The sequence below is a fragment of the Giraffa tippelskirchi genome, chromosome 4, assembly GCF_054371585.1.
Source record: "Giraffa tippelskirchi isolate mGirTip1 chromosome 4, T2T-mGirTip1v1.2.pri, whole genome shotgun sequence".
Lineage (NCBI taxonomy): Eukaryota > Metazoa > Chordata > Mammalia > Artiodactyla > Giraffidae > Giraffa > Giraffa tippelskirchi.
The window spans coordinates 207549329-207577321 of NC_137278.1; the positions used below are offsets into that span (position 1 = coordinate 207549329).

Here is a 27993-nt window from a genome sequence, read left to right on the forward strand (position 1 = left end):
CACCCAGCACTGTCACCTGTTGCTATGGAAACTCTCAATTTCAGCCTGGCTCATAAAGACTCAAGCTCAAGAGACCAGCTTGAGTCTGCCCTGCTGTCCTGGGATCTCGCCTTCTTGTGTTCCTCTAGGCCTTTGCACAGGCTGTTCCCTCCACCTGGAACATTCTTACCCATCTTCTTCAACTGGCAAATTCTTATCCATCCATCAAAGCCCACGTCTCCTCGGGAAAAACTTCCTGATCCCCTTAGGCAACAATAGCCATCAATGTCTATCCATTGAGCCCACTTTGTGCCAGGCATTGCTCTAGGCCCTAGGACAAAGGAACCTTAAGGGGCTGTGGTATGGGATCTTGAAAGGATCTGCTTCTTAGATAAGGCAGTTAGGGAAGGCTTCCTGAAGGAGGAGGCACTTAAGCTGATGATAATGATGCGGACTCAGCCATTTTAAAAGCTAGGTAGAGGGCACAGTAAGTGTGACCACCCTAAAGCAGGAAGGTAGGTGGCACTTTTTGGGAATAGAAGGGCTGTCCATGTGGCTGGGAGGGCATAAGGATGGGAGAGGTTGCTGCTGCTGCTAAGTCACTTCAGTCGTGTCCGACTCTGTGCGACCCCATAGACGGCAGCTACCGGGCTCCGACGTCCCTGGGATTCTCCAGGCAAGAACACTGGAGTGGGTTGCCATTTCCTTCTCCAGTGCATGAAAGGGAAAAGTGAAAGTGAAGTCGCTCAGTCGTGTCTGACTCTTAGCGACCCCATGGACTGTGGCCTACCAGGCTCCTCCATCCATGGGATTTTCCAGGCAAGAGTACTGGAGTGGGGTGCCATTGCCTTCTCCAATGGGAGAGGTTAGGAGATGAGAATGGAGACAAAGCCGGCAGTTCCCATGAGGACCCTGGGCTGGGCCGGGAAGACTGGATTTCATTTTAAGGGCAACTGGATACCACTGGTGGGTTTTAAGTGAGTTGAGATGTGAAGTGCGTCCTCTGGTCACTTGTGGAGAACAACTCAAGTGTAGGAGTTGGGGTTTGAGTGAGCAGCGTGTTCCCAGCTAGGAGGCTCCTGTGTGGTCCAGGTGAGAGGACAAGGTGGGCCCTGGCCAGGGCGGGGCCAAGAAGCTGGAGGGACAGCCTGGATGCAGCGCTGACAGCTTGCTGATGTTGGGGCTGGGGCCTCGGGGGAAGCTGACTCCCAGCCTCTGGCCTCAGGCACTGGCTTGGTTTGCATATCAGGGAGGGGAGAGGGACAGAAAGAAGAAGTGTAAGCTGTGAGCTGCCTGTGAGGCGTCTGGGGAGCGCAGAGATGTGGCTGGGCCCGTAGGCCCAGGGGCAGAGCTTTCCGGAGGGGCTTGCGGTGGCATCGCTTTCAGAGCATCAGGTTCTACCTACCCACTGGGAGGAAGTGCCCTACAGACGCAGTTTGGACGGCTTTGCAGAAGCCACAGGCCCCGGAGGAAGTGAGCCGCTTGCCCCTGCCTCCCGAGCGGCCCCTGCCGACCTAGGGCTCCGGAACTGGCTTTGGTTTGGAACCCAGGGACCACCAGTGCTTGAGCTCCGAGGCCTTCATTTCCCTGCGTGGAGGAAACAGCCAGGTGAGTCCTCGGTTCTGGGCCTTTCTGCCCAGCCAGCAATAGTGCCTGAGCTCAAACACACAGAGAGGAAAGCTCTGAGAGGCCTCGTGGAAACGGGGCCCGGGGAGCACGGTCTTAGCCGAGGTCCCACGGGGACGGTGCCGGGCGGAGCACACCCTGCACCCAGCTGGTCCTCCTGCCTCTTAGGCTTAGAGACGGCCGCTCCTCCCGCCCAGAGGCCCGGACAGGCAGAAGGGCGCCCTCCCAGCTCTCCTGTAGCCAGGGAAAGTTTCTCTTTCCAGCCTGTCATCTCCCCTAACCTTCAGCCAAGGAGACCGGCCACCCCAAGTCTTCCAATGAAGAAAGGGAGGCCCAGGTCTGGGGAGGGACGGCCCCCGGGGCTGCTGATGACTCAAGGCAGCTCCCAGCCCTGTGGACACTTGCTGCCTTTGGCGACCATCAGGTTCAGCCCCTCCCAGTAAAGGAGCATCAGAAACAGAGAGGGGAGGTTGTTTGCCCAAAGTCACACAGCCAGAATGAGGAGGAGCCAGCCTGGAACCCAATCTCCTAACCTCCCCCCCACTCGCAGGCCTAGTTCCCGCCTATCCTCTGGCCCCATCCTTTGAACAGAACCCCATCCAAAAGGAGGCTTGGGAATTCGGGGGGATGGGGTCGGCCCAGTGGCTGTGCTCTCCACACCCCCACGACTTAGGGCAGGACGGAGCCGCGGACAGTGCTCCAGAGTCCCCAGGCTGGCAGCCGGTGTCACAGGGTGGCTACGGTCTTGTGAATGCCTCCATCTCACGGCAGCTCTGGGCCCTGCTACTCCAGCCAGCCCTCCCCGGGGGCCAGAGCTGACCGCCAGCTTCGGTTGCAGGAGGACCCTGGCCCTAAATGTCTTGTTTGGGGCTGAAAGGGCTGCGGAAGGCCCAGGGGCCAGAGCGGAAGTGGGGGGCGGAGCCGCACCCGGCAGGAGAGGAAGTGAGTCCAGGGGAGCAGGAGGGAGGCTCTGACTCTGCCGAGCACCCTACCCCTCCGCCCCGAGGATGAGGAAGGCGGGCTCTGAAAACTCTGGCCCTTCCTGGTGAGCAGAGAGACCCCTGAGCTCCCTCGACAGGCCAGGTGGATAAGCCCCATTGTGGAGAAGCTCGCTTAGAACTGGAGCCGGGCAGGACCAGGCCACACCCCTGAGAGGCCAGCCTGCACCCCAGTCCCACGTCCACTCACTCAGAGGCTGGGGAGCTGCTCTGTGCCCCCTGACTCAGGCTCCGGGCCCAGAGAGGACAGACCTGTCCCCCACCCCTGCCCCGGTAGGAGCTCCTGGTATGCAGACATCACCCACCATTGTGATCACCGCCACACCGCTGCCCCCTCCCCTCCACCAGATGTCCCCCCTGAGGTCAGCCAGAGGGTTTTCTGGATCTGAGAAGATCTGAGCAGTGGGTTGCCCCCTTGGTCCTACTGCCCGGGGTGGTTGGGCGAGGGTTCTGGTGTGCTGCAGGAAAGGCTGTGGGCTGGCCGCTCCGCACCTGACCGAGGAGGACCCCTCCTCACCGCCAAGCCTTTGCACAGGCTCTGACCTCAGCCGCCGGCTGTTTCCGTGGGGCATCCTGCAAGGACTGGCTCCCAGTGACGCTCTCGGCAGGCACCCTGTCCCCTTGCTTGGGCAGCGCGGTGACTTGTCCACCCTCTCCCTGCACCTCCTGGTCTCTGGAGGAAACAGCACCTTGAGTTTAGGGTGACTCGGATGGTGATGCCCTTGGTTCCCTGCCTCCCCAGGGCCGGAAAGGCAGCGATGGAGCCGGAGTCCCCCTACAACCTACTGCAGCTCCCCGGGAAGGTGGACCCACCGGCCGAGGAAGAGCTCCCACAAGGTGCCGGCTGGGTGGGGCGGAGGGGCAGGGCCGGCGTCCTGAGAACCCCCACAGGCCGTATCAGGCCCTGCATTGGCTTCCAGGTGGTCAGCTGAACACCCAGTTTTGTCCAGCCCCTGCCTCTGCCTTCTGCTTTATACTTGACTCCCCTGCATCTGGAACCTTCCACTGAGTTATCTCCAGGTCCCACATAACTGCACTTCTCCAGGTTAACAGGGAGAGTGGTGAGGATGCTGACTGCTGTGTTGTCCCCTCTGTGCGGGGCTGAGCTGAGCTCGTCTTATACGTAGAATCTCACCTGTTACTCTGAGGAGTGCTAGTCATGGGTGCTCTCACCTCCTTTTTACAGACGAGGAAGCAGGCACAGAGGGTGACATTGCAGAGCCGCAAGCCCGGCGCCGCGGGGCTGACTTCATTAACTGTCTGGTGTTCTCGGTTTATAAGTGGTTTCAGGCTGGAAAGCATCAGGAGGAAAATTGCTGTTAGGGTGGCAGGGCTTAGTGATTTGGAAAAGTGTTTATTTTTGGTTTTATAGTTGGTCTGGAGATAAAGTTCTGGCAGGCAGAGCTGGAACATGACATGATTCAGAGTGGCAGGAAAGACGCTCCAGGAAGGGGCCAGGGCCATTCAGGCACCCCCACCCTCCACCCCACCTCTGCCACCAAGCATTTGTCAGGAGCCTGTTCTCTTGTCAGGAACACACGGGCCAGGTGGTACTCAGAGGTCTTCAGAGTGTCTGGAAGACTCCAGCTGAGCCACATGAACGCAGAGGCGATGCCTCTCGTGGGTGTGGGCAAAGCCAGCCCTGGGGTAACTCAGTTCCTCCCACATCCGCTGGGACTCGATGATCTCAGGGGTCCGCCTCGGACCTACCATTTGAAGGTTCCATGGTTCTTCAACTCAGGGGAGATGCTGATCCAGGTCTTGGGGCTCAGTGGACAAGCCAGGTGCCCTCAATACCCTGCCCACACCGGGGAGCCTGACAGACACGGATGACCTCTATCTCGACCCCTAGGAGCCCGGGGACCTGGGCTTAACTGGGCTGTGACCCCTTCTTATGTACATGGAAAGAGGGTCAGATAAAATGCAGGATGTCCAGTTAAATGTGAATTTCAGGTAGACAAGAAAGAGTTTTTGAGTTTAAGTATGTTCCCCAAATGTAAATATTGTGGTATCCGAAGATGGGCTGGTGTTCATGAGAGAAATGAGGGGAAAGAGTGGGGGAAGGCAGGAACTGCATGGACGAAGGAAGGGGGTGTAGAGGATGAGGCACATCTGGGAAACCCAGGTCTCTTGTGATGTTTGGTGGTCAGGGCGTGTGTGTGTGTGTGTGTGTGTGTGTGTGTGATGGCATGTGCACATATGTGTGAATGTGTATTGATGTGTGTGTGTGGATGCACTGGTGTGCATGTGTGTCTGTGTGTTTGAATGCCCTTATGCACGCATGTGCGTGTGTGTGCATGCGTGTGAAGCTGCAGGTTATGCATGCATGTGCGTGTGCGCACGTGAAGCTGCAGGTTATGCACACGTGTGCGTGCGCGCGCGTGAAGCTGCAGGACCAGTCTCCTCTCATGTCTAGCTGTTGGCTCCAGGCCCCACCCACGTGTCATGCTCCCCTCTGTTTCCAGGAGAGAAGAGGAAGTTCCTGCCCCCCACTTCCCGAAATAACCCCAAATTTGAAGAACTGCAAAAGGTGTGACAATCTTCTCTGACCATCTGTCTCTAGAGGAGTCTTTTTATCTTCGTGGGCTGGGGACTGTGGGTCACCCCCTCCCCAATCTCAAGCTGGTGGGTGGCAATCCCACAGGCTCCTGGCAGACCTGTTGAGTGAAGGATATTTACCTGCATGAAAGGATATTTATTGAGCGCCGACTGTGTGCCTTTCTGTACGTGATCCCAGCAAGGCTCACGGCGGTTGAGAGAGGTGTGCTGTCACCTGCATCCCAGGGAGCAGACAGCGAGACTAGGAGGAGTGACCTGACCCATGGGGGACACACGGCAGCCAGTGACAGAGCTAGGGTTGGACCCAGATCATAGACCCCAAATCTTGTGCTCCTTCTCTGGCTCAGCTTGCCTGGGGCAAGGGGCAGCTGGCCAAGAGGATGGGAGCATACGTGCAGCACCCAGTTCTTGGCTGTAAACTGTGCACAGGCTTGAGGCCTCCATTTTCCTCTGCACTATTTCTCTAGTCTCCGTGGGGCCTTTCTGTTACCTCCTCCAGGGAGACCTCCTGGCCTGCACCACCTCTGACCGCCCCACCCCAGAGGATTTCAAAACCCCTGTGTTATCACAACCTTACTTAGGACAAAAGAAAAGCCCGAAGTGCTCAGGTCCACCGGAGCCCAGAGCAGGCCCCTAACAGCCTGGGAGATCAGAGCAGGCTTCCCAGAGGAGGTGATGCTTGACCTGACCTTGAAGTATGAGTAGGAACTGACTGTGGGAGGAGGGCAGAGCTGAGCCCAGTGAGAGGCCGGGTGAGGATTGGCCCCTCCTCAGCTGTCCCTCGGGGCCTCCAGGTGCTGATGGACTGGATCAACGCCGAGCTCCTCCCGGAGCACATCGTGGTCCGCAGCCTGGAGGAGGACATTTTCGACGGGCTCATCCTGCACCACCTTTTCCGTAAGTCGCTGCTTCCAGCCCCAGGGCAGTCCTGGGGGGCAGGGTGGGCCAGCCTGGGGCTCGCTTGGCTCCCTATGCAGAGCCCTTGGCAGACAGCTGCAGGTCAGGCCACAGCTTCCTGAGCTCTTGCCACGGAGCAGGTGCTGTTAATCCTCAGCACAGCTGTTCTGTGATCATCCTCATTTTACAGATGAGGAAACTGAGCTTTAACCACTAGACCACGCTGCCCTGCAGGGATGAGGACCGCGGGTCACTCTGTGGGAAGCTAAGGGGGTGGGGCAACAGGGTCACGGTCAAGGTGGGGTGGGCCGGGGGCGTCTCCGGAGGGCGGGGCTTGCCCAGCCATGCAGCCAGCATGCCCTGTGACTGCCTGGAGGAAACGGACTGGCTGTGGGTCCCCCGGCAGGAGCCCCATCTGTTTGCCCTCCCCCAGCCTTTCCCACCCTTTCCCTCCGTCCCACTCCTCTTTCTCTGGTCCTCAGAGAAGCTGAGCGGACTCAAGCTGGACGTGGAGGAGATTGCCTTGACCGCAGCCAATCAGAGGCGCAAACTCACGGCGGTCCTGGAGTCTGTGGACCAGAGCCTGCAGGTGGAGGAGCTGCAGGCCAAGTGGAGTGTAGAGAGTGCGTGGGGCTGGTGTGGAGAGGGCTGGGACTGGGCAGGCAAGGAGGCAGAATTATAGCTCCCTTACCCAGGGGGAGGTGGGTGTGGGGTGGGCAGTGTTGCCTTGAAGCCCAGCACGAGGATGATAAAGGCAGCCTTGTCCGTAAGGCTGCCACGGCTCACCGAGTCCCAAGCACTGCACACAAGCTCAACTACCTTGTTGGATGGGTACTAACCGCCCGCTTCGTTAACTTATCTGCATTGCCTGCTTGTAAGAAACAAGTGTGCAAAGTCCCACCCCGTTAGCCACTTGGTAGGATTTCCTGCCGTTCCAACCTCTACATCCTGCCCATTTTTGAGATGAGAAAACTAAGACTGGAAGGAGTTGAAATAGCCTCTCCAAGGTTGGGTGGTGAGGTGGTCAGTTCAGTTCAGTCACTCAGTCATGTCCGACTCTTTGTGACCCCATGGACCACACAGCACGCCAGGCCTCCGTGTCCATCACCAACTCCCAGAGTTTACTCAAACTCATGTCCACTGAGTTGGTGATGCCATCCAACCATCTCATCCTCTGTCGTCCCCTTCTGCTCCCACCTTCAATCTTTCCCAGCATCAGGGTCTTTTCCAATGAGTCAGTTCTTTGCATCAGGTGGCCAAAGTACTGGAGTTTCAGCTTCAGCATCAGTCGTTCTAATGAATATTCAGGACTGATTTCTTTTAGGATGGACTGGTTGGATCTCCTTGCTGTCCAAGGGACTCTCAAGAGTCTTCTCCAACACCACAGTTCAAAAGCATCAATTCTCCGGTGCTCAGCTTTCTTTATAGTCCAACTCTCACATCCATACATGACCACTGGAAAAACCATAGCCTTGACTAGATGCCCCTTTGTTAGCAAAGTAATGTCTCTGCTTTTTAATATGCTGTCTAGGTTGGTCATAACTTTTCTTCCAAGGAGCAAACATCTTTTAATTTCATGACTGAAGTCATCATCTGCAGTGATTTTGGAGCTCCCCAAAATAAAGTCTGTCACTGTTTCCACTGTTTCCCCAACTATTTACCATGAAGTGATGGGACCAGATGCCATGATCTTCATTTTCTGAATGTTGAGTTTTAAGCCAACTTTTTCACTCTCCTCTTTCACTTTTGTCAAGAGGCTGTTTAGTTCTTCTTTGCCTTCTGCCATAAGGGTGGAGTCATCTGCGGTTATTGATATTTCTCCCAGCAATCTTGATTCCAGCTTGTGCTTCATCCAGCCCAGTGTTTCTCATGATGTACTCTGCATATAAGTTAAATAAGCAGGGTGACAATATACAGCCTTGATGTACTCCTTTCCATATTTGGAACCACTCTGTTGTTCCATGTCCAGTTCTAACTGTTGCTTCTTGACCTGCATGCAGATGTCTCAGGAGGCAGGTCAGGTGGTCTGGTATTCCCATCTCTTTAAGAATTTCCCACAATTTGTTGTGATCCACAGTCAAAGGCTTTGGTGTAGTCAGTAAAGCAGAAGTAGGTGTATGAAACAGTATGAAAAGGTGAGGTGGTAAGTTTTCAAACCCCCCTTTTTTTCTCTTTTTTAAAGTATGGTTGGTTTATAACATTGTGTTAATTTCTGCTGTACAGGAAAGTAGTTCAGTTATACATATGTATATATTCTTTTTAAATATTCTTTTCCATCATGGTTTATCACAGGACGTTGAATATAGTTCGGTGTCAGACAGTTTTTGTTAGGCCCCCGTCATTATTCTCACCACTGTGTTTCAAGTCTCATAGTCAATAATTGATGCTGGTAAGTTGACCCCAAATCAGGTCCTCAGGCCCACCAGGTCCCTCTGTTCATGGAATTCTCCAGGCAAGATTGCTGAAGTGAGTTGCCATTCCCTTCTCCAGGGGATCTTCCTGACTCAGGGATCGAACCCAGGTCTCCTACATAGCAGGTGGATTCTTTACCGTCTGAGTCACCAGGAAAGCCCCTAAATCAGGTCACATTCAGCTCAGATCTAACAATTTGTTCAACCAGGGCCGTGCTGTAGGACATTTAGTTGTTTAAACAGCGCCGCAGTGAACATCTGTGTGTGAAAGTCCCTTCCACACGAGGCTCGTGCCCTTGGGCTGTATTTGTAGAAAGGATGACTGGAGTGAAGTGAGACTATTTTTAGGTTCTGAATGTAGATTTCCAGACCTCTGCTCCCGTGATGACTGGACACCGGGCTCCTTGGCCTGCAGGGGGTGGTTGTGACAATGAGGAGCCCACCACGTGGCACCAGGTTTGGTTGTCCGGGGGGCTCTGACTTTGTGCCTTCTCCTCTCCAGGTATCTTCAAGAAGGACCTGCCGGCCACACTGCATCTCCTCGTGGCCCTGGCCAAGCGCTTCCGGCCCAACCTGCCCCTCCCCACCGGCGTGCGGGTGGAGGTGGTCACCATGGAGGTAAGGGGCGGGTCCCGGAGGACGCCTGCCTGCAGGTCAGGCGTCTCGAGGCCGTGTCCTCACACTCTGGGCCAGGGCGTGGGTGCTGCTCAGGGCGGGGGCTGAACCAGGGTGAGTTCCAGGGAGCTGGGAGAAATACTGGATCCCACCGGGACGGCGGGGGGAGCTGGGCCGGAGCTGTGGGCAGGAGAGGCCGAGTCCGGGGTGGGGCCACCACACTTACTCAGCAGATGACACCTGCCCGCGGTCCTGAAGGCCCTGGCTGCTGGCAACCACGTGAGCCATGAGTGACCATCTGTTCACAGCCCTTCTGGAGCCTCACACCCCTGGGCCACGGCCACTGCCCTCCCACTGTGACGGTCTCGTCTCCCAATGCATGGGTGTGAGAGCGGCCCCAGGGACCTTTTCGGTTCCAGCACCTACCGAGGGCTCCCTCTCAGCACGTGTGGACTTGTGCTGTAGCTGATGGCCCAGGAGCCTGTGCCTTCTCTCTCAGACGGACCCTGAGAACCACAAACACGGCCCCTCTGCGCCTGCTCCCCGCTTTCACCTCCCCCACCTCCTGGGTCCCGAGGAGCAGCCAGCTTCCCTTATCCCAGAAGGTGGAATACGCCGAGTCCAGCCAAACTCAGGAGGATTCCCCCTGACTTTTCAAAACCACTGATGAATTCTATAGCTATATGTAAATCAGAGGTGACTTCATTCCTTCATGCATTCACCTGTTCATTCATTCTTCTACCCACTCATCCATTCATTCATCTACCCACCCACTCATTCATTCATCCACCTACTCACCCATTCATTTATCCACTCACCCACCCACTCATCCATTCATTCACCCACCTACTCACCCATTCATCATCCACTCACCTACCCACTCATTCATCTACTCACCCATCCATTCATTTATCCACTCAGCCACCCACTCATTCATTCACCCATCTACTCATCCATTCATCATCCACTTACCCACCCACTCATTCATTAACCTTCCCATTCACTCATTCATTCATCCACCCACTCATTCATTCGCCCACCCAGTCACTTATTGGTTATCAGATAAACACATGTCCATTGATTCCCGTGAGCCAGGCACTGAGTGGACTTTGGGGATACCTGGGCAGCAAGGTAGACATGGTCCCCTCTTTGTGGGGCTCAAGGGCCTTGGGAAGAAGGACAATTAAGCTGGTCGCACAAGGGCTGCCCAGGAGGGAGGCTGCCTTGAGGAGCGGATGAGGCAGGGTGAACTGGGTCCTTTGGGGCAGCTTTGGGCCCTCCAGTCTCCTCTAGCGGCAGTCATGGGCCCTAGAATTTTCTGTGGTTACTCCGTTCCGTCCCCCGTTCTCCTTCCTAGCGGACCAAGAGCGGCCTGAAGTCAGAGAAGTCGGTGGAGCAACTCACTGAGTGCGGGTGAGGCAGGGCGGGGGCACTGGGCCTTCTCAGGAATGGGCAGTGGGCCCCGGGGCAGGGGCAGACCTGCCTGACCTTCTTGGGGTGGGCCCTCACTCTACTGGCCCTACTAGTGCTACACGGCCCGGGGAGTCCCGGCCGGCAGAGCTGCCTACACCCACCTGCACTGCACGTGCCTCATGGCAGGGTCGGAAACACATCAGGGTCAGGGCCACGCACGTGGACCCTGCAACAAGGCAACTGCAGGGTCCTGGGGTCCGGGGAGAGGAGCGGCTGCTGTCAGGCATCTCTGAACTGGAGGCTGGATGAGCCTTTAGAAGGGTCTCGGTGGCGCAGGGCCAGGCTGGCCTGTGGCCGAAACTCCCAACAGCCTGGGTGGTAAAGGAAGCCATGCATATACCTTGTGCCTCTCCCCTCAAGCCCTCCAGCACCTCCCAGCTGCGTCTGTCTCCAGGGAGACCTGGCCATTTTGCATTCCTGGACTCCCCTGTGGTGGAGATTGTAACTGACCTCAGCCAAGGGTCCCCCTGCCACCAGTGGGCTCACACTTTGGGACACCCGCCCAGGTTCCAGGGATGAGAGGGGTGGGGGGTTGGCCCTGCGGCAGGCCCCTGGGTTTGGGCTGCAGGTTCTGCTCCATGAACTGTAGAATCTTCACCTGGTCCAGGAAGAATGTTTCTCATGCTTGCAAAGCCACCAGAGCTGCAGAGGGGCCCCGCTCCACCTGCAGGCCTGTATTTCCCCAGACCCTGCCACAGGCCGCTGCCTGGCTTCCCCATTTTGCTGCCCACCGCATCTGGTCCAAAGGTCTTTCTGGGGTGGCCTGAGAGTGGCTTTCTTGCAGGAAAGCTGTGGATTCTCCTTTCTTGTCTAACCCTTCCCGAAGGCCTACTGTGTGCAGGGCACTGGGCTGTTTCAGCTCCCTTGACCCATTTAACTTTCAGAGGCCCAGCTGGGCGAGTTCAGTTCTCTTCTGCTCGCAGACTGCCCTGCCTGGGCTAAGATCCCAGCTCAGCCTGGTATGAGCTGTCTGTCCTTGGGCAAGTCACTCCCCCTCTCTGAGCTTCTTCATGCCTTGGATAAAGGGGGACCCCCTCTTTCCTACTTGTTGGGGCTGTTGTGAGGGTTATAGATGATGATACACATAGGGGATCTTCCCCTCTTCTGTGCCCCCAGCCCTGAGGTCCTTCTGGGTCTACAGCTCCTGGGTGTCCACTGGGGCCAGGCTAGGGGGACGGGCTTGAACCCCTGCAAGATGATGGCAGGTAATGTCTGTGGCAGAGGCATGTGGGCCAAGCATGGCCAGGACGGAGGGAGCAGACCTCTGTTGGCCCCTCCTGCCAGTGGGGCCCGGCGCATCTCCCTTCCCAGTGACACCCCAGGAAGAAGGCCTGTTCCCCTCCCACTGGGTGAGGCTAGATGCCCTCCCCATCATCCTGTCACGACCCGACTACGCCGAGGCTTTAGGCTCTGAGATCAAGTTTGGGGAACTTAAGAGAGAGGGCGCAGTTAGCAGTGGTCGTGGTGGCCACACCCCTCCTCCCTGCACAGCCCTAAAGCCACCCTTCTCAGCCTCTGCTGAGCTCCGACGCTTAGGTGAGGGCCTGCCTCTGGCCCTGGGCTTGTGTCCCAGGCAGCACAGGCCATGTGCCCCTCCTGGCAGCTGCTTCCGTGCGGAGCTCTGGGCCTTCATCTCAGGATTCCTCCCCTATCCCGCTCGGCCCAGCCTCCTGCCACGGTCACGGGCGGTCGGAGGAGCCACCTGGCTCTCCTGGGAGATCCCAACCTACCCGGGGGTGGGGGCGTGGGGGGGCAAGGTGGGCAGAACCGTGCTTTCAGGGTGTGTGGGGGGCGGAACACTTAACAACAAAGTCCAAGCAAAACCACCCAATAACAAGCAGTGAAAGAAGCCAGACACGAGGGAGTGCATACGATTTTATTTCAAACACAAACAGACCAAACGAAAAGACAGCCAGGCGCCTCTGAGTGGCAGTGACCTTTGTGGGGTGTGATGGGGTGGGGACCACCTCGGGGTGCTAGAAGTTTCTGTGCCGTGTTGGGGGTGGCGACACACAGCAGTGTGCATCTGTAAACATGCACCAGCTCTCAAGTTAGGATTGGGGCATTTTTATTGTGTTGTGTAATATGCCCCCACCACAACTAAAACAGCCTCCCAGGTGGCGCTAGTGGTAAAGAACAAGCCTACCAGTGCAGGAGACACAGGTTCGATCCCTGGGTCGGGAAGATCCCCCGGAGAAGGAAATGGCAACCCACTCCAGTATTCTTGCCTGGAGAATCCCATGGACAGAGGAGCCTGGGGGGCTACAGTCCATGGGGTCGCAAAGAGTCGGACACGGCTGAAGCGACTTAGCAGGCACAGCACAACTAAAACAGCAACCACAAAAATGACACAATCTAGGCCTTTCTAGGTGTGGAAGCCTCAGGGGGAGGTTTGGGCCTCTGCCATTTGCTTCCCACGAGGGCCCTGCCTTCTTACGGAACTGCCAGGAAAAGGGAGCTCGCAAGTTTCTCTGTCAGCCTTGCTTCTGCCAGGTCTTGTCACATGAAGACACTACATCTCTGAAGTTGGTTTGTTTTTTTTTTTTTCTAACCATGTATTTGCTTTCTCCTCACCCCCACCCCCTACATTTTTCGCTTTAGCACAGACAAGGACCAACCATCAAGTGAGTACCTTCCTAATTTAGGGAAATCTTTTTCTGTTGGGTATGTGCTGAGACAGACATGGCATTATGACTGGTTGATGACTGGGCGTACTTGCAGTTCCTTTGTGGTCCACGACGTAAGAGATGCAGGTTCGATCCCTGGGTCAGGAAGATCCCCTGGAGGGGGGCGTGGCAACCCACTCCAGTATTCAGCCTGAAGAATCCCAGTGGACAGAGGAGCCTGGTGGGCTACAGTCCATGGGGTCACAAAGAGTTGGACACGACTGAAGCGACTTAGCACGTGTGCATGTGTATCTCGAGCCCTCTTGTCTTTTTGTCCTCCCTTCTGTCTGTCTCCCCATGGATTTGGCTGTTCCTTCTTGTGATCCTGCTCATATGGGTAGAGAGATTTTTAATTCCCATCGGTGGTGGCAGCTGTGGAGTTGTTCAGTGTGTGAGCTCTGGGGCCAGGCAACCTGGGTTCAAATGCCAATTCCCTCATTTATTAGCCACGTGAACTTGGGCAAGTGACTGAACTTGTCTGTGCCTCAGTTTCCTCATCTGTAAAATGGGGTTAATAATGGTACCCACCTCTTAGGCTGATGGTGGGGGTTAAAAGGTACTTTGTGAACATGCTTAGCACAGAGAAAGTGCTTAATAGTCATTGTTCACTACTTTGGCTGCTGTTTTTGAGACAGAGTTCTTCACCAATTGACTGATTGACCCAGCTATTCCTTCTTTCATTCATTTATTCCTTAGTCAGTCCGCCTGGCCAGTTGATGGTTGGTCATCCATCTATGCATTCATCCATCCATCCACTCATCCATCCATCCATTCATCCACCCATTCATTCATTCATCTATTCACACATCCATCCATCTATTCACCCATCCATTCATCTGTCCACCAACCCATCCATTCATCATCCATCCATCCATCTTAATATGATTTTTCCTCCCTGAACCTTCCCCGCTTGGAACAGAGCTGTATAGACAGGGGCTTCTCACCTGCAGAGGAGGCAATGTGACCTGTGAGGGGCTTCTAAAAGCAAGGACTGAGAAAGGTTGAGTGGGAGAAGGGAGATGCCAGGAAGGCCAGTCCAGTGAGATGTCTGTGTGTGGGCATGTGGAGGGGGAGCCTGAGGACCTGGGGTTTCCCAGGGAGCAATGTCTGTTAGGGGCTGCAGGAGGCTGGGTCACACAGTGAGGGGCAGGGACATGGAGGAGGGCTTCCTTAACACCGAGTCTAGAGTGTCCATTGTGTTCTGGCCTGGGTCATCGGAATGGCTCCTTCAGGGACACAGTTTCACTGACCACAGGCCAAGAGGTCTGGGAGGGATCAGTGGTATTTCTACCATGTTTGTTGGCTTATGGGGCATTTTAACATGCATAGTGCTGTCTGGTGCTACTTTCCCCCCTTCACTAACGAGGGAACTGAGGCATGGAGAGGTGAAGTGGCTTGTTCAGAGTCACACAGTGGCTGGCTATAGAATCAAGAGGTAAATTCTGCCCAGTTTGGGTATTCAGTGCCTTGAGGACCGATCTCCCCAGGGGAGGCGTGTTAGCTGCACATAGCAGGAATACAGTTGGTGGGAAAAGGCCCTTAGTCTGAGGACTTGGCGCCTCTGAGTCTGGACCAGGGGCCTGAGCTGCTAAGATACTCCCATGGGCCTGACTCAGCTGCTGAGGGTGCTGGCCTTCTGTGCACCACGGGGAGTTCAGCCTCTCTGCAAGGGCTGGATGCCCTTATTCTGCCAATCCATAGACGCTGAGGAGGAGACCTCTGGGCCAGGAGTCAGTCCAGGGCCGGCCCCTCTTCAGCCGCCTATGGCAGCTCCTGTGGACTGCTGGGTGGAGCAGGGAACTGCGGGGAGGCAGGGCGAGTTCCCAGGGGATTGGGTGGTGTCCAGGCTAGAAACGATGACTGGTTATTTAAGTCCTGTTGTGTGCCCAGCCGGGCTTTCCAAGTGGCGCTAGTGGTACAGAACCCACCTGCCAACGCAGGAGACATAAGAGACACGGGTTTTATCCCTGGGTTGGAAAATCCCCTGGAGGAGGGCACAGCAACCCACTCCAGTATTCTTGCCTGGAGATTCCCATGGACAGAGGAACCTGGCGGGCTATAGTCCATGGGGTTGCAAAGAGTCGGACACGACTGAAGTGACTTAGAACACACGCACGTGTGCCCAGCCAGTGTGACAAGTGTGTTATCCCTCCCAGATTTGATATCTGCAACGACCCCACCTAGTAGGTATTATCTGCCATACTTTACAGATGAGGAAACTGAGGCACAGAGAGGGCAGGCAGCTCCCCCCAGGTTGCACAGCCAGGGAGCAATGACTCCTATCCAGGCCTGTTCTTTAATTCAAGAACCTGGGGATCATTCAGCAGCCTCGTGCGAGTGCCCGTGGCTCAGATGGGAACGAGTCCGCCTGCAGCGTGGGAGACCCAGGTTTGATCCCTGAGTTGGGCAGATCCCCTGGAGAAGGAAATGGATACCCACTCCAGTATTCTTGCCTGGAGAATCCCCATGGACAGAGGAGCCTGGCGGACTACAGTCCACAGGGTCACAGAGTCAGACACGACTGAGCAACTAACACTTACTTATTTACTTGGGATAAAACTACATCTCTTTCTGGACTGATTCTTCTGAGAAACTTTGGTGGAAAAGAAGTCCCTGTTTGGCACAAAGATAATAGCATAGTAATGAGGTGTTTATTGGATCTGTCTGCAGAGGACGTCTTTGATGAATTATTTAAGCTGGCTCCAGAGAAGGTGAACGCTGTGAAAGAGGTAGAGAGATCAAAGTTCCAAGAGTGCCTCCTGCCGCCCACCCACCCGCCGCCCACCTGCCCTGGGTCTGGGGGAGAGGGTGGGGCAAAGGGGGAGGAATCTGGCCCTCATGCTGCAGCTGCTGTGCCAGGTGCCATGCGGCAGGGGCTGCTGGGGGCTTTCTGTGACTCCGAGTGGGAAGGTCGCGAACCTGAGCTGGGGACCTCGGTTCTTTCCTGGACAGGCCATCGTGAAGTTCGTCAACCAGGAGCTGGACCGCCTGGGCCTGTCCGTGCAGAATCTAGACACTCAGGTAGGGACATGACTGCAGGGTCCGGGGTCAGGAAGGGCCATGGGGAGAGGGTTCGGCAAGGCCCACCCTGTGTGACCGGGGTGTGTCACCTCTCAGAAACCTGGGGTCCTCCTCTTCAGTGGGAGTGTTGCACGGAAGCAGCATCGCCAATCAGGGGCAGGACGATGGTCCTGTGAAGTGAGGACTTCGGGGTTTGTCTGTGCTGTTAATCACTTTCATTGTGAAACAACTGCTTTGCAGCTCGTTTTTCCCAAAATTAATCTTGGACTCTCCAATAGTATGACTCAAAACACACGAGGGCTCCCTGTCTAATTGCTTTGGCTTCCCTGGTGGCGCTAGTGGTTAAGAACCTTCCTGCAAGTGCAGGAGATATAAGAGATCTGGGTTCGATCCCTGGGTTGGAAAGATCCCCTGTAGGAGGGCATGGCAACCCACTCCAGTATTCTTGCCTGGAGAATTCCATGGACAGAGGAGCCTGGCGGGCTTCAGTCCATGAAATCGCAAAGAGTCAGACACGACTGAAGAGACTTAGCACGCACACAGCGTGTGCCTGGTGGGGTTGTAGGTGTTGACACAGCCCGTGTCCGAGGGCTCCCTGAGTCTCCTGGCCCATGGGCTGATGACGCTGAACAGTCCCGGGGCAGGAATAGAATCCTAAGATGTCAGCCTTCTGTGGTGGGCCATGGCCTCCCACCAGAACACTGTGCCCCTGATTTCCCTTAACACGGTGGGGAGCAGAGAAGCTGATGGCCGGCCCAGGCCCTTCAGGGCAGCAATGGAGCCTGCTGGACCCCGGGGGCATTACCTGGATGTGCTGGTGCAGGATTTGGGCCACCTGGCTTCTGTTTACACAACTGGTCTAGGGGGATGGGTGGCGAGGTCACCAAATGGCTTATGGTGAGCTTAGCCAGAGCTGCTGATATCTCAGACACAGCTTGTCGTTAGCCAGTGGGGAACAGAGTTGATATAGCCCTGTGCCTGGTAGCTAAATCCGATGAAGCCCTTACCCTGTGCTCAAGTCTGAGCAAAGCCCTTTGCATACGTCAGCTCACTGACTCCTCTCAACAGCCTCCTTAGGTGGGAACTGCCACTATCCCGTTTTACAGATAAGCGCATTAAGCACAGAGAGGTTGATGAACTTGTCCAGGGTCACACAGTCATTAAGTGGTGCTTGTCGCTCAGTCGTGTCCGACTCTATGTGACCCCGTGGACTGTAGCCCGCCAGGCTCCTTGGTCCATGGGGTTCTCCAGGCGAGAATACTGGAGTGAGTTGCCATTCCCTTCTCCAAGGGGATCTTCCCAACCAGGGATCGAACCCGTCTCTTATGTCTCCTGCATTGACAGGCGAGTTCTTTACCACTAGCACCACCTGGGAAGCCCAACTAAGTGGTGGACCTGGGACTTGAACCCAGACTGTGAGGCCAGAGTTTGTGCGCCATCACCACCTTGCATGGTGGCCACGTGAGCAGCCTGTGTGTGACGTGGTCTGGTGACAGCAGGGTAGAGGTGGCAGACTCTGAAGCCACGTGGGCCCACGTTGCCCCTGGGCTTGAGGACACCTCCCTCACCTTAGCTGTGTGACCTTGGACCTGGACTTCTCTGAGCCGCGAGCTCCTCTTCTTTTAAAATGGGTACAAGGATCCCACTCTCATAGAACTGTGAGTATTAAGTGAGATGGTGAATATCAGGTGTTTTGTGTATTACCTGGCAGTTGATAAAGAATCCACCTGCAATGCTGGAGACTCTGGTTCGATTCCTGGGTAGGGTAGATCTGCTTGAGACGGGCTAGGCTACCCACTCCAGTATTCTTGGGCTTCCCTGGTGGCTCAGTGGTAAAGAATCTGCCTGCAATGCAGGAGACCTGGGTTCGATCCCTGGCTTGGGAAGATCCCCTGGAGAAGGGAAAGGCTCCCCACTCCAGTATTCTGGCTTGGAGAACTCCATGGACTGTACAGTCCATGGGGTCACAAAGAGTCGGACACACAATAAAAAGTTGTGGTTTTATTGTATTTTATGTGGGTATGAACAGGATGATGTCTTAGGTTTACATTCTACCTGTTTCATCTTTATGTCTCACTTGGTAAAATAAAGGTGTTTGAAGAATAAATGGCACATGTGAGAATGGTATTTAGAGACTGTTGCATAAAGGGGGATATTAAAGTCCCCAGTATTTCCGTGGTACATTAGCAGGCAAGATTTGGGGCCAAAATAACAGCATGGAAACAGACCTATTACGAGGCAATTCCATTAAGGACTTCTAGCGGTGACTTACTTCCAATATTCAATCTTGTGTTTTGTGTCTTTGAAGAGATTGAAAAGGATTATGTTAGCATATGATGCGCTGATGCTGGGGTGATGGCTTTATCTCTGAAGGTACAGACAGAACAGACACATACAAATGTAGCAGCCAGCAAAATGAGCCCGGTGAGCTGTTCTCTGCCTTTTCCTGATGGAATAATTTTACACTTAACTGTGTTTTCTCCTGAGCCTCTGTAGCTCATGGAACAGTATGTGGTTTAAAAAATGACTTGAGGCTATTTCACAGAAAATGTAAAAAAGGCTCGTTTTATCAAGCATGTGCTCTGTGCTAGGCAGCCAATAACTGCTTTATACCTGCTGCTGTTTACAACAACACCGCAAGGTCAAGGATGTCATCCCTATTTCTCAAAAAGGAACCCGAGGCTCAGAGAGGTTGTTGACCTCTATCGTCACACAGCCTGTAACAGGCAGAGTGGGATCCTCCAGGTGATCTGTCTTCAGTTCCCTCCTTTGTAGTTTGCAGATGGCGTCATCTTACTCTTGCTGATTGGACAGCTGGAAGGCTTCTTCCTGCACTTGAAGGAATTCTATCTCACTCCCAGCTCTCCTGCGGAAATGGTAAGTTTTTGCAAAGATTTTTCCTTTCCAGCTCTACCTTTGAGTACACGGATCTAGGAAATTGGCATGATCAGTCTTCATTCATTTACTTACAGGTGAAGTAAAGAGTGGAAGGAAAAGTTGGTTGTCCATATGTCTGCCCATCTACTCACCAACCTCACCTACAGACTCTTACACCTAACCATAGACTTGCTGATTCACTCATCTACTCAGTTCATCTACCCATTTATCCATCCACACATTCATCTACCTATCCATCCATCCACCATCCATCCACCCACCTACTCATCCATCCACCTACCCATTCATCTATTATCCATCCACACATCATCCATCCAACCATCCATCCATCCATCCATCCACTCATCCATCCATCCACCATCCATCCTTCCATCCACCTATCCATCCATCATCCATCCACACATCATCCATCCACCCATCCATCCACCCACCTACTCATCCATCCACCTACCTGTTTATCTATCCATCCCTCCATCCATCCTCATCCATCCACACATCATCCATCCACCCATCCACCCACCCATCCATCCATTCACCAATCCATCCATCATCCATCATCCATTCACCCACCCATCCATTATCCATCCACACATCATCCATCCACCCACCCACACATCCATCCATCTATCCACCCACCTATCTATCCACCTACCCATTCATCTACCCACCCATCCATCGATCTATCCATCCACTCATCCACCCATCTACCATCCATCCATCCACCTACCCATCCATCCATCATCCATCCATCCATCTATTCATTCATTCAGCCATCTATTCATTCATTCAGCCATCAATCATCCATCCATCCACACATCATCCATCCATCCATCCATCCACTCATGCATCCATCCATCATCCATCCATCTATCTGTCTACCCACCCATTCACCCATTCACCTGATCCCTCATTTTCTGAGGTCCTGCTTTGTATCAGGCCCTATGGGCCACAAAGATGACCCAATACAGCTCCTGCTTTTGAGGACCCCTCAGTCTATAAACACTGTGCTCTCAGTGATATATGGTCTTCCGGAGTTGCAGTGAAATGCGTTGGCTCGTGGTGGGTGGGCTGGTGGGGAACCTGAGTGAAAGAAAGCGTGGTTAGTATGATCTGCAGGAATCAGGAGAGGCCTTGCATGAGAGGTGGCCCCTGAAGTTGACTGAAGGGCTTGGTTTGCAGAGTTAAACTAGGGAGAGAAGCCCCAGGGGAGGGAATGGCATCATCAAAGGTTCAGAGATGGCAGGGGTTCTGGCCTCATGGGAGTCAGGAGTTCCCACGTGGACCCTGAAGTCTGGGGGCTGGTTTGGAGATGGCTGTGTTAGTCCAGGCAGGGATGGGAGGAGGTGTCTATGCCTGAGTTGGGGAAGGACAATGGTGAGATTGATGCTGGTGGAAGGGACAGGACATCAGATCCGACTGCTCTCAGCTTCTGGGCCCTTGAGGAGCTCCTCGCTACCCCACTCCCCAGGGCTGTCATGTGGAGCCTCTGCAGTGCCTTGAGATCCTCAAGCTCTCCCACCTCTGGGCTTTTGCACAGTCTGTTCCCCTGCCAGGAATGTCCTTTCCATGTGGGACACCTGCCAGTGAAGGGCAGGGATGCTCACGAGTCTCTACAGGAGGAAACCAAGGCCCCTGGGGGCAGGGTTCACTCCAGTCCTGGGGTCTGTGTCCCAGCGGACTTGGCAGAGGAAGGAAAAGCCTCCGCTCTGGTCCTCAATCCACCACCAGCTCACTGCTGGCCCCTCAGGCTTCTTGGCTAAAATGGGCTCACACTCCCTGCCCTGCTGTCCTCTGTGCTCAGTCGCTCAGACGTGTCCAACTCTTTGCAACCCCATGGACTGTAACAGCCTGCCAGGCTCCTCTGTCCGTGGGATTTTCCAGGCAGAACACTAGGGTGGGTTGCTGCCCCTCAGACCACACAAATAACAGAAAAGAGTTTGAAGGATCATGAAGGTGGAAGCATCCAGGGGCATGTGGTCCCCTGTCCCCTGGTCCCACCCAGGACCCCAGGTGGCCCTCTCTGAACTCTGTCCACACCAGGGTCCCTCTAGCTGGTTTGGCGGCAGGCAGCCCAGGGCAGGAGGGCAGGAGGGCACCCCATCCTCCCTCTGTAGAGAGGGGACACCAGGCAGGGCTGGGTGCCAGTTCCCAGTGCCAGCCTTGGGGCATTTCTGGGAAAGGGAATGATTTCCAGCCCCTTTGGTGTCCCTGTGGCCCTGAGGATGGTTCAGATCTCAAGCCCTTCCCTGGGGGGGGGTTGTGGAAGGGGGCCCTGGGCCCGGACCCAGTTCCAAGCTTGGTTTCTGCCTGGCTCCCACTTATCAGCAACCCTGTCTGTCCCTGCTTCTGGCTGCAAGCCTGACCCCCTTCCCCCACCAGGGTCCCTGTCGAATGTTCCAGGCCTACCTCCGCAGCCTGCCTGCCTCCCAGCCACAGCCTCACTGCTCACCTGTGGTCCGCATGCCACCTGGGCCTCTGGCATCTCCAGGTCTTTGCCAGGGTGTCCCCAGCCCCGCCTTTCTCCTGCTTTGCTCCGGCTCCCTTAGCTGGGTGTTGGCTCCGACCACCTTCCCATCCCCTCTGAGCTCCTGGGCACCCTCTAGGCCCTTGAATCACAGCTCCTCTCATGTTCGCAGGGAATTCTTACCTGAGTCTGGCCTCACCAGGCCCCTTACCCCTGTTTCTCTCTCACTCCACGTTCCTGGGGGCATGGGTGCAGGGCAGGGTTGTATTTCCATTTTACAGAAGGGAAAACTGAGGCCCCAGAGGCTGTGGGACATGCCCAGGGCTGCCCAACTGGAACTGGGGCTGACCTCTTGACCCTCAGCCCATGTTCTTCCTTTGGCCATCTTTGTGGCTGTCATCTCCACCCTCTCAGGGGGCAGGGGTGCTCTTGACTGGAAGAGTGATTTGGGGCTCAGAATCCCCAGAGCTGGGATGTTGGCTGAAGAGCAAACAGGCTGGAGCAGTGCAGTGTTTGGAGCTGTGGTAGAAACAGTGGTCAGCACTTACTGGATTCTTACCCTTCACTGGGCACTGTATTAGTCAGATATTGCTATGAAAATGCTGTGTAACAAACAATCCAAATACCCGGTGGCTTAAAACTGCAATCCTTCCTTCTTGTGGGTCTGCAGGTCGTCTGGGTTTGGCTGCTCTAGGCTTGGCCAGGCCCCATCACTCACCTGGGACGGGCTGGGTGTCAGGCCGTCTAGGCTGGGGTCCCTGGGGTGGCTCAGCTCTGTGCCTCCTCCTGGGAGCAGCAGGGAGCATGGCCTGGTTTTCTCATGGCAGTGGCAGGGGACCCAGAGATGAAGCAGGACCCACGAGGTGCAGGCTCAGACCTGGGGTGCTGTTGCTTCCTTCTCACCCTCTTGGCCAGAGAAGGCCCTGTGGTCTTGGTGCGGAGGCCCTTGCTGTGTGCAGGGCCGAGAGGACACAAGACTGGAGCCAGGGAGGTGCTTGCCCACAGGCACCGTGGATGAACTTACCAATTCCTCCCTGCTTCGGGCCTCTGAATAGTAACTATTCCCATTCCTGTTTCTCTCCGAGGAAAATGACATCAGAGAGGGCAAGTAAGCCAGTTAGCATTGAGGTTAGAATGACAACCAGGCTCATCCATCTACCAAGTGGGAACTACGGCCTCATGTCCTTCCTGGGGAGCCAGGGTGAGCCCGTGGGAGACGGAGGCAGGTTAGCCCTTTAAAGACCAAGAACAAGGCTCACCCCGAGTTGCAGGGTCAGAGAAAGGGCCTGGGTGGGTCAGAGTGAGGCTGAGACCGTGGTGCTGACTTTTATCCAGAGGTCAGGATGCCCATGTGTGATCAGTGAGGGAAGGTTAAGAAGATGGAGCTGGTGCAGTAGGTCACATGCAGATCCCTATGGGACCAGGGGCTCAGAACCAGGACCCAAAAGAGCACAGGGGTCCCCTCTTTGTCACTCAGGGGTCGGGGCTTCACCAGACATCAAGGCTGGCGCCCAGTATGTTGCTCACCTCCTAATCCCCAGTTACAAGCCGGGGACAAATGTCCCGCCTTCCAAGCCCCCGCGTGCAGCCAACCTGCCGACTCCACTGATTTCAGAACCAAGCCACATTCTTCAGGGGGAGAAGAAGCAGCCTCTCAGCTCAGGCTCCAAGAATGCACTTTTATGGGCTATTGTAAGAAACCTCAGCTGCAGGAATGGGTAACAAAAATGCTGACGAAGTCATTAACTGGAAAGGGTGGAACAACGGCCCTTTCCGGAGGTGGGACACCCGAGGAATTGTTATCTCAGCCATGTGGCTTCTGGAAATTGAATTTCTCGTTATCAGACCTTCTCTGCCAGTGGTGTCAATGTGAGGTTGCTGTTCAGTGCTGGAAGCAGAGTAGGGTTGGAGGAGCGAGGCGATCGTTGGCTCTGCAGAAATGAAAACACCGGGGCTGAGAACTTTTCGGCTTCCTCTCACATGCAATTACTTCTCTCTCGGATGATTTGAATGCTTCCTTCTGGGCTGTGACCTTCTCTCAGCTCCGTGGAACATGGTCGTTTTACTTTCATCATCTCAAACTGTGCGCGCAAGAAAACTAATGCTTTGGGTCGAGCCTGGTGGGGTGGGGCTGGAGCATGGGGCAGCTACTCCTGGTTGGACTGAGCATCGTCGAGGAGTGTGGCCCCTAGAAGTGCGAGCGATTGTTGTTCTAGGGTCGACGTTGGTGATACTCAGCATGAACTCCACGAGGGCAGGCAGCGGGTCTGGGTTTTGCCCCAGTTGTGTGGCCAGCACATAGCAGATGATCGATAAATATTTTCTAGGGACTTCCCTGGTGGATCAGTGGCTAAGACTTTGTGCTCCCAGTGCAGAGGTCCTGGGTTTGATCCCTGGTCAGGGAACTAAGATCTCACATGCTGCAACTAAGAGTGTGCATGCCGTAACTAAAGGTCGTACCCGCTGCAACTGAAAGAACCCGCACGCCACAATGAAGATCTAAGATCCTGTGAGCCGCAACTAAGACAAATAAACAAATAATAATAAATATTTAAAGTAAGTGAATGAAGTGTTTCTGAGAAACTGGTCCCATGAGCTGCTCTGTGACAAATGGATCCTATGGTGAAATCACTTGGGGAAACATGTATAGTCCCAAAAGCTCAGGATTCATTGTAACACATTCAAGGCACTGAGAAGTCCTGCAGCAGAGAATTTCCATATGACTTTATGGAAGCCAGTGTTTCCCAAAGCCATTTGGTCACAGACCCCTTTTCCCTTCTGCCCCTTGGACCACGCTGTGGGGACACAGGCTTGGAGGTGAGCACATCAAAGGGTGGGCTGAGAGGCGGGAGAGCCCAGCCCGGTGTCCTGTCCTCACTCTGATATTTACCTTTTCTGGGCATCTTGCGAATGAAGACCATAGCAACAGCAGCAACCCTCATTTTCCATAATCCTCCAGTCTGGGGGAAGACCTGGGGACGCAGGGACAGGATGGCAGTGGAGGGTTGATTCACTCACTGTGAGGTTTGCTTCCTCCAGTCTGCACAGCCCCAGAGGTGAGACTTACCTGTTGGGGAACATCGGCACCTGTGACAGCCTTGGTATCTTCTTCTTGATGGGCTCTAAAGGGGCAGCCCTGCCGGGCCGCTGGCCCAGCTTCTGCCACCCTCTCCCTTGATTCTTGGACCCAGCTCTGCTACTCTGTCCATTTTCTAAAAATATTTATTTGTGTAGGCTGTGACAGGTCTTAGCTGCAGCATGCGGAATCTTTAGTTGCATTAGGCAAACTCTTAGTTGCGGCATGTGGGGTCTAGTTTCCTGATCAGGGATCGAACCCCTGACCCCTGCATTGGGAGCATGGAGTCTTAGCCACTGGGCCACCAGGGAAGTCCCTGCTCTGTCCATCTGATGCTCCTTCAACTCTCCCCCATGGAGAAGGACCCTGCTCACTCTACTCCCGGATCCCTGTGGTCCCCACACGGCCTCTGGGGAGCCAGCTGTCACTCTGCCCCTTGCCTGGGATGCGGCAGGGGTCCTTGGGGTGGGCTGAAGATGCTCCCCCCGGCCCTGCCCTGCGTCCTTGGACCAGGACTGTGGCCTGCCCGTCTCCCTCTCTGAGAGAGTCTTTCTCAGGGGCTCCTGGCCTCCCACACAGCCCACTTGCCAGCCCTCACAGGAGCCGGGGCAGCAGAAACTTGGAGGGAGGCCCCGGCTCTGCCTTCATTATCCCACCTTCATGTCTTGCCTCAAGGTCCCAGTTCTGGGCCCGCCATCACACTGGTCCACACGGCAGCTTGGAGAGGCCACTGGGAGATGCGCTATTTCCCTTGTACGGATGAGGGGACAAGGCCCAGGCAGGACACGTGCCTTGTCCGACCTGTGACTTGTGACCTGGTGGGGCCTGGTGCACAGATGTCCAACCTAGATCTGCCCAGACCCACCAGGAGGGGACTGGAGGCAGGCTAGGCAGGGCAGCACCCTCTGGTGGGCTTTACTTACCTGCCCCTCTCCCAGCTGGGCCTCTGGGCCCCTGGCTAGGTTGCCATGGGAACCGCCCGGCCTGGTTGAAGCAGGCTTTGGGACTGGGATGGGCTCCTCCAGCCCCAGCTGCTTTGCAGGCGTCAGAGGGAGACAGACCTGACTCCAGCACTTTCTGTCTCGTGAGTTCAAATGGGCCTGTGGCCACTCTGAGCCTCAGTCTCCTCATCTACGCTTTACCCACGGAACTCAGCTGTTTATGAGTAAATCTTGATAGCTCACAGGTTCCGGGGCTGCATCAGGAAAGATAGGATGCTTCCTTCCCTGGCTAAATCCCCTCAATAGGCAGGACTCACTCCCAGGTATCACCTCCACCAGGAAGCTTTCCCTGATGCTTGGGCCAGGTGCCTTCCTTGGAGACTGCCTTTCCCACTAGAGGTGGCCTCCTGGCTGCATGATGAATCATCTTGCCAACATCCGATGGGGTCTTATCATTGTAGCTGCACAACGTCACCTTGGCCCTGGAGCTGCTGAAGGAAGAAGGCCTCCTCAGCTACCCTGTCAACCCTGAAGGTGAGTGCAGGGCTCTTGTGGGCAGGCAGCCTCAGGCAAGGGCCCCTGAGCTGGGTGGTGTGTGGGTGCAGCCTCTTGCCTGGTGTTTGCTGAATTTTCCTAGGAGGGGGCACTGTGCCCACGGCTCCCACCCAGCCTGGTGGAGGACAGGCCTAGGGAGAGGAGATGGGGGACCCAGGTCCCTGGGGATGGACTGTCCAGAGAGCCGAGGCCTGGAGAAGGTGCTACGTTGGGGGCCCCCCAAGAGGGTGCTGGGGAGGAGGCGGTGGCAGTGCCCTGTGATGGGTCCTGAGACCTAGGGCTTGCTTGACCAACTGTCTAGGTTTGCAGGAGTTCTGCCAGGTTTAGCACTGAGGGCTCATGTCTCAGGAAATCCCTCTGTCCAGGGCAAACCTGGACGGTTGGTCACCCCCGCCTGGGCCTGACCACTGCCCTGCTGTCTCCCGACCCACAGACATCGTGAACAAGGACGCCAAGAGCACGCTGCGGGTCCTCTACAGCCTGTTTCGCAAGCACAAGCTGAAAGAAAGCACGGACGGGGTGCCCCAGAGGTCCTCAAATTAGTCATCACAGCCCCCCAAAGCTGCTCCTCACGGTCTGCCTGCCAGGCCCAGCTGGAGGGCCCGAGGCCGCGGGGGGTCTCCTCGTGGTCCAGCCAGCCTGGGGCCTCCCACCCTGGTTCTGCATGTCTGCGGCCTGCCCGCCCAGTCCCCCATCTCCTGTTTCCATCCGTCTGAATATCTTTGGACCCAATTAGGAGTGGTTTCATTCTGAGCCAACCTCTGATCTCACTTGATTTATTTTAACAAATGGATCTCTGGGAGGGACGTGGGGAGCCTGCCGGTGTCCTGGGAAGTTCCCCCTTAAATATGCATGGATATGAGCTGACCCCGCCAGGGCAGGCTCCCTCCCCACGGGGCAGGCATGGGAGGGGTTCAGGAGCTTGTCTCCGGGGGCCACCGCCCAGGCAGCTGTGAGGAGCCCGGCCTGCTGACCTTCAGGGGGGCTGAAGGGCGGACCCTGGCGTAGGAGGCCTATCAGGTATCAGTGCTGACCCGACGGCAGAGACCCACCTGCCACACTCAGCTGCTGCTGTCCACCTGCCTCTCACGTGAGGGTGACAGGCCCAGGATCACCCTCCAGAGGCGGGAGCTCCAAAACCAGGCCCGGGCCCCTCGGCAAAGTCAGCTCAGTTACTTGCCGGAGGAGCCGAGGCCCAGGCCCACCCCACAGCCGCGATGGTGAGTTTCACCCGAAAGTCACAGAGAAGACGTCCTCGTGGCTGGTTAGCAGGTCAGATCGACTCCCTGTCTGTCCCCAGGGAGCTGCCCCATCGCTCTCTCCAGGGAGACCTGACATTTGCTGTCTATGTTTCTCGAAGCAGAAGTCCCTGTAACAGGATTGAACAAGGGTTCCTGGAGCTGACAGCTGATGGGAACAAACTTGGAGGAAGCTCTGCAGGCAGGAGTGAGGGTCGGTGGGCAAGGTCAATGGGGCTGGATCCGGCTGGCCTTGGGTTCCTCCCCTGCCCTCCCAGCTCCGAGTCTCTGTAGAGGACAGAGCCCACTAGGTCTGAAATTGTCACCATTTGACAGCCTTGGATTTGGGGAGGGGCTGGCTTTGAGGCAGGGGGCTTGCGTGGGCCAGGCCCTCTTTCCCCGACCAGCGCGTGGAGCTCAGAGGATGTGCTCTGTATGGGGAGTGACACCAGGAACCCTTGGAGCCGGTGTCTGAGTGTGAGATAGTCTGAGTGGTCTTACCTCCACCCCACCCCATCCACCTGCTCCCCTCCCCTCCCAACTCACAGGTACTTAGGATGAGGGTGGGGCCCTGTG

General features: G+C 55.5%; 1 protein-coding gene and 1 long non-coding RNA gene across 3 annotated transcripts; one reads left to right on the forward strand and one right to left on the reverse strand.

Annotated features, from left to right (window-relative positions):
- Positions 1 to 1406: 1406 nt before the first annotated feature.
- On the forward strand, positions 1407 to 26937 carry PARVG (parvin gamma). 2 transcript variants are annotated; one of them, XM_081591755.1, is made up of 13 exons: positions 1407 to 1587; positions 3346 to 3440; positions 5069 to 5133; positions 5957 to 6059; positions 6542 to 6682; positions 8973 to 9088; positions 10443 to 10498; positions 13160 to 13182; positions 15895 to 15953; positions 16177 to 16245; positions 19021 to 19122; positions 26086 to 26158; positions 26613 to 26937. In XM_081591755.1, exons 2-13 carry the CDS (start codon positions 3362 to 3364, stop codon positions 26720 to 26722), a joined length of 996 nt encoding a protein of 331 aa, XP_081447881.1. In that variant the 5' UTR covers positions 1407 to 1587; positions 3346 to 3361; the 3' UTR covers positions 26723 to 26937. The 2 variants fall into 2 exon arrangements, with proteins under 2 accessions (XP_081447881.1, XP_081447880.1); XM_081591754.1 differs by lacking the exon at positions 1407 to 1587 and adding an exon at positions 2559 to 2650.
- Positions 23455 to 25804, reverse strand: LOC145546044 (uncharacterized). Its single transcript, XR_014082444.1, has 3 exons — positions 25353 to 25804; positions 24498 to 24579; positions 23455 to 23538 (listed from the first exon to the last, which is right to left on the reverse strand). It is a non-coding gene; the product is annotated as an uncharacterized LOC145546044 (long non-coding RNA).
- Positions 26938 to 27993: the final 1056 nt, after the last annotated feature.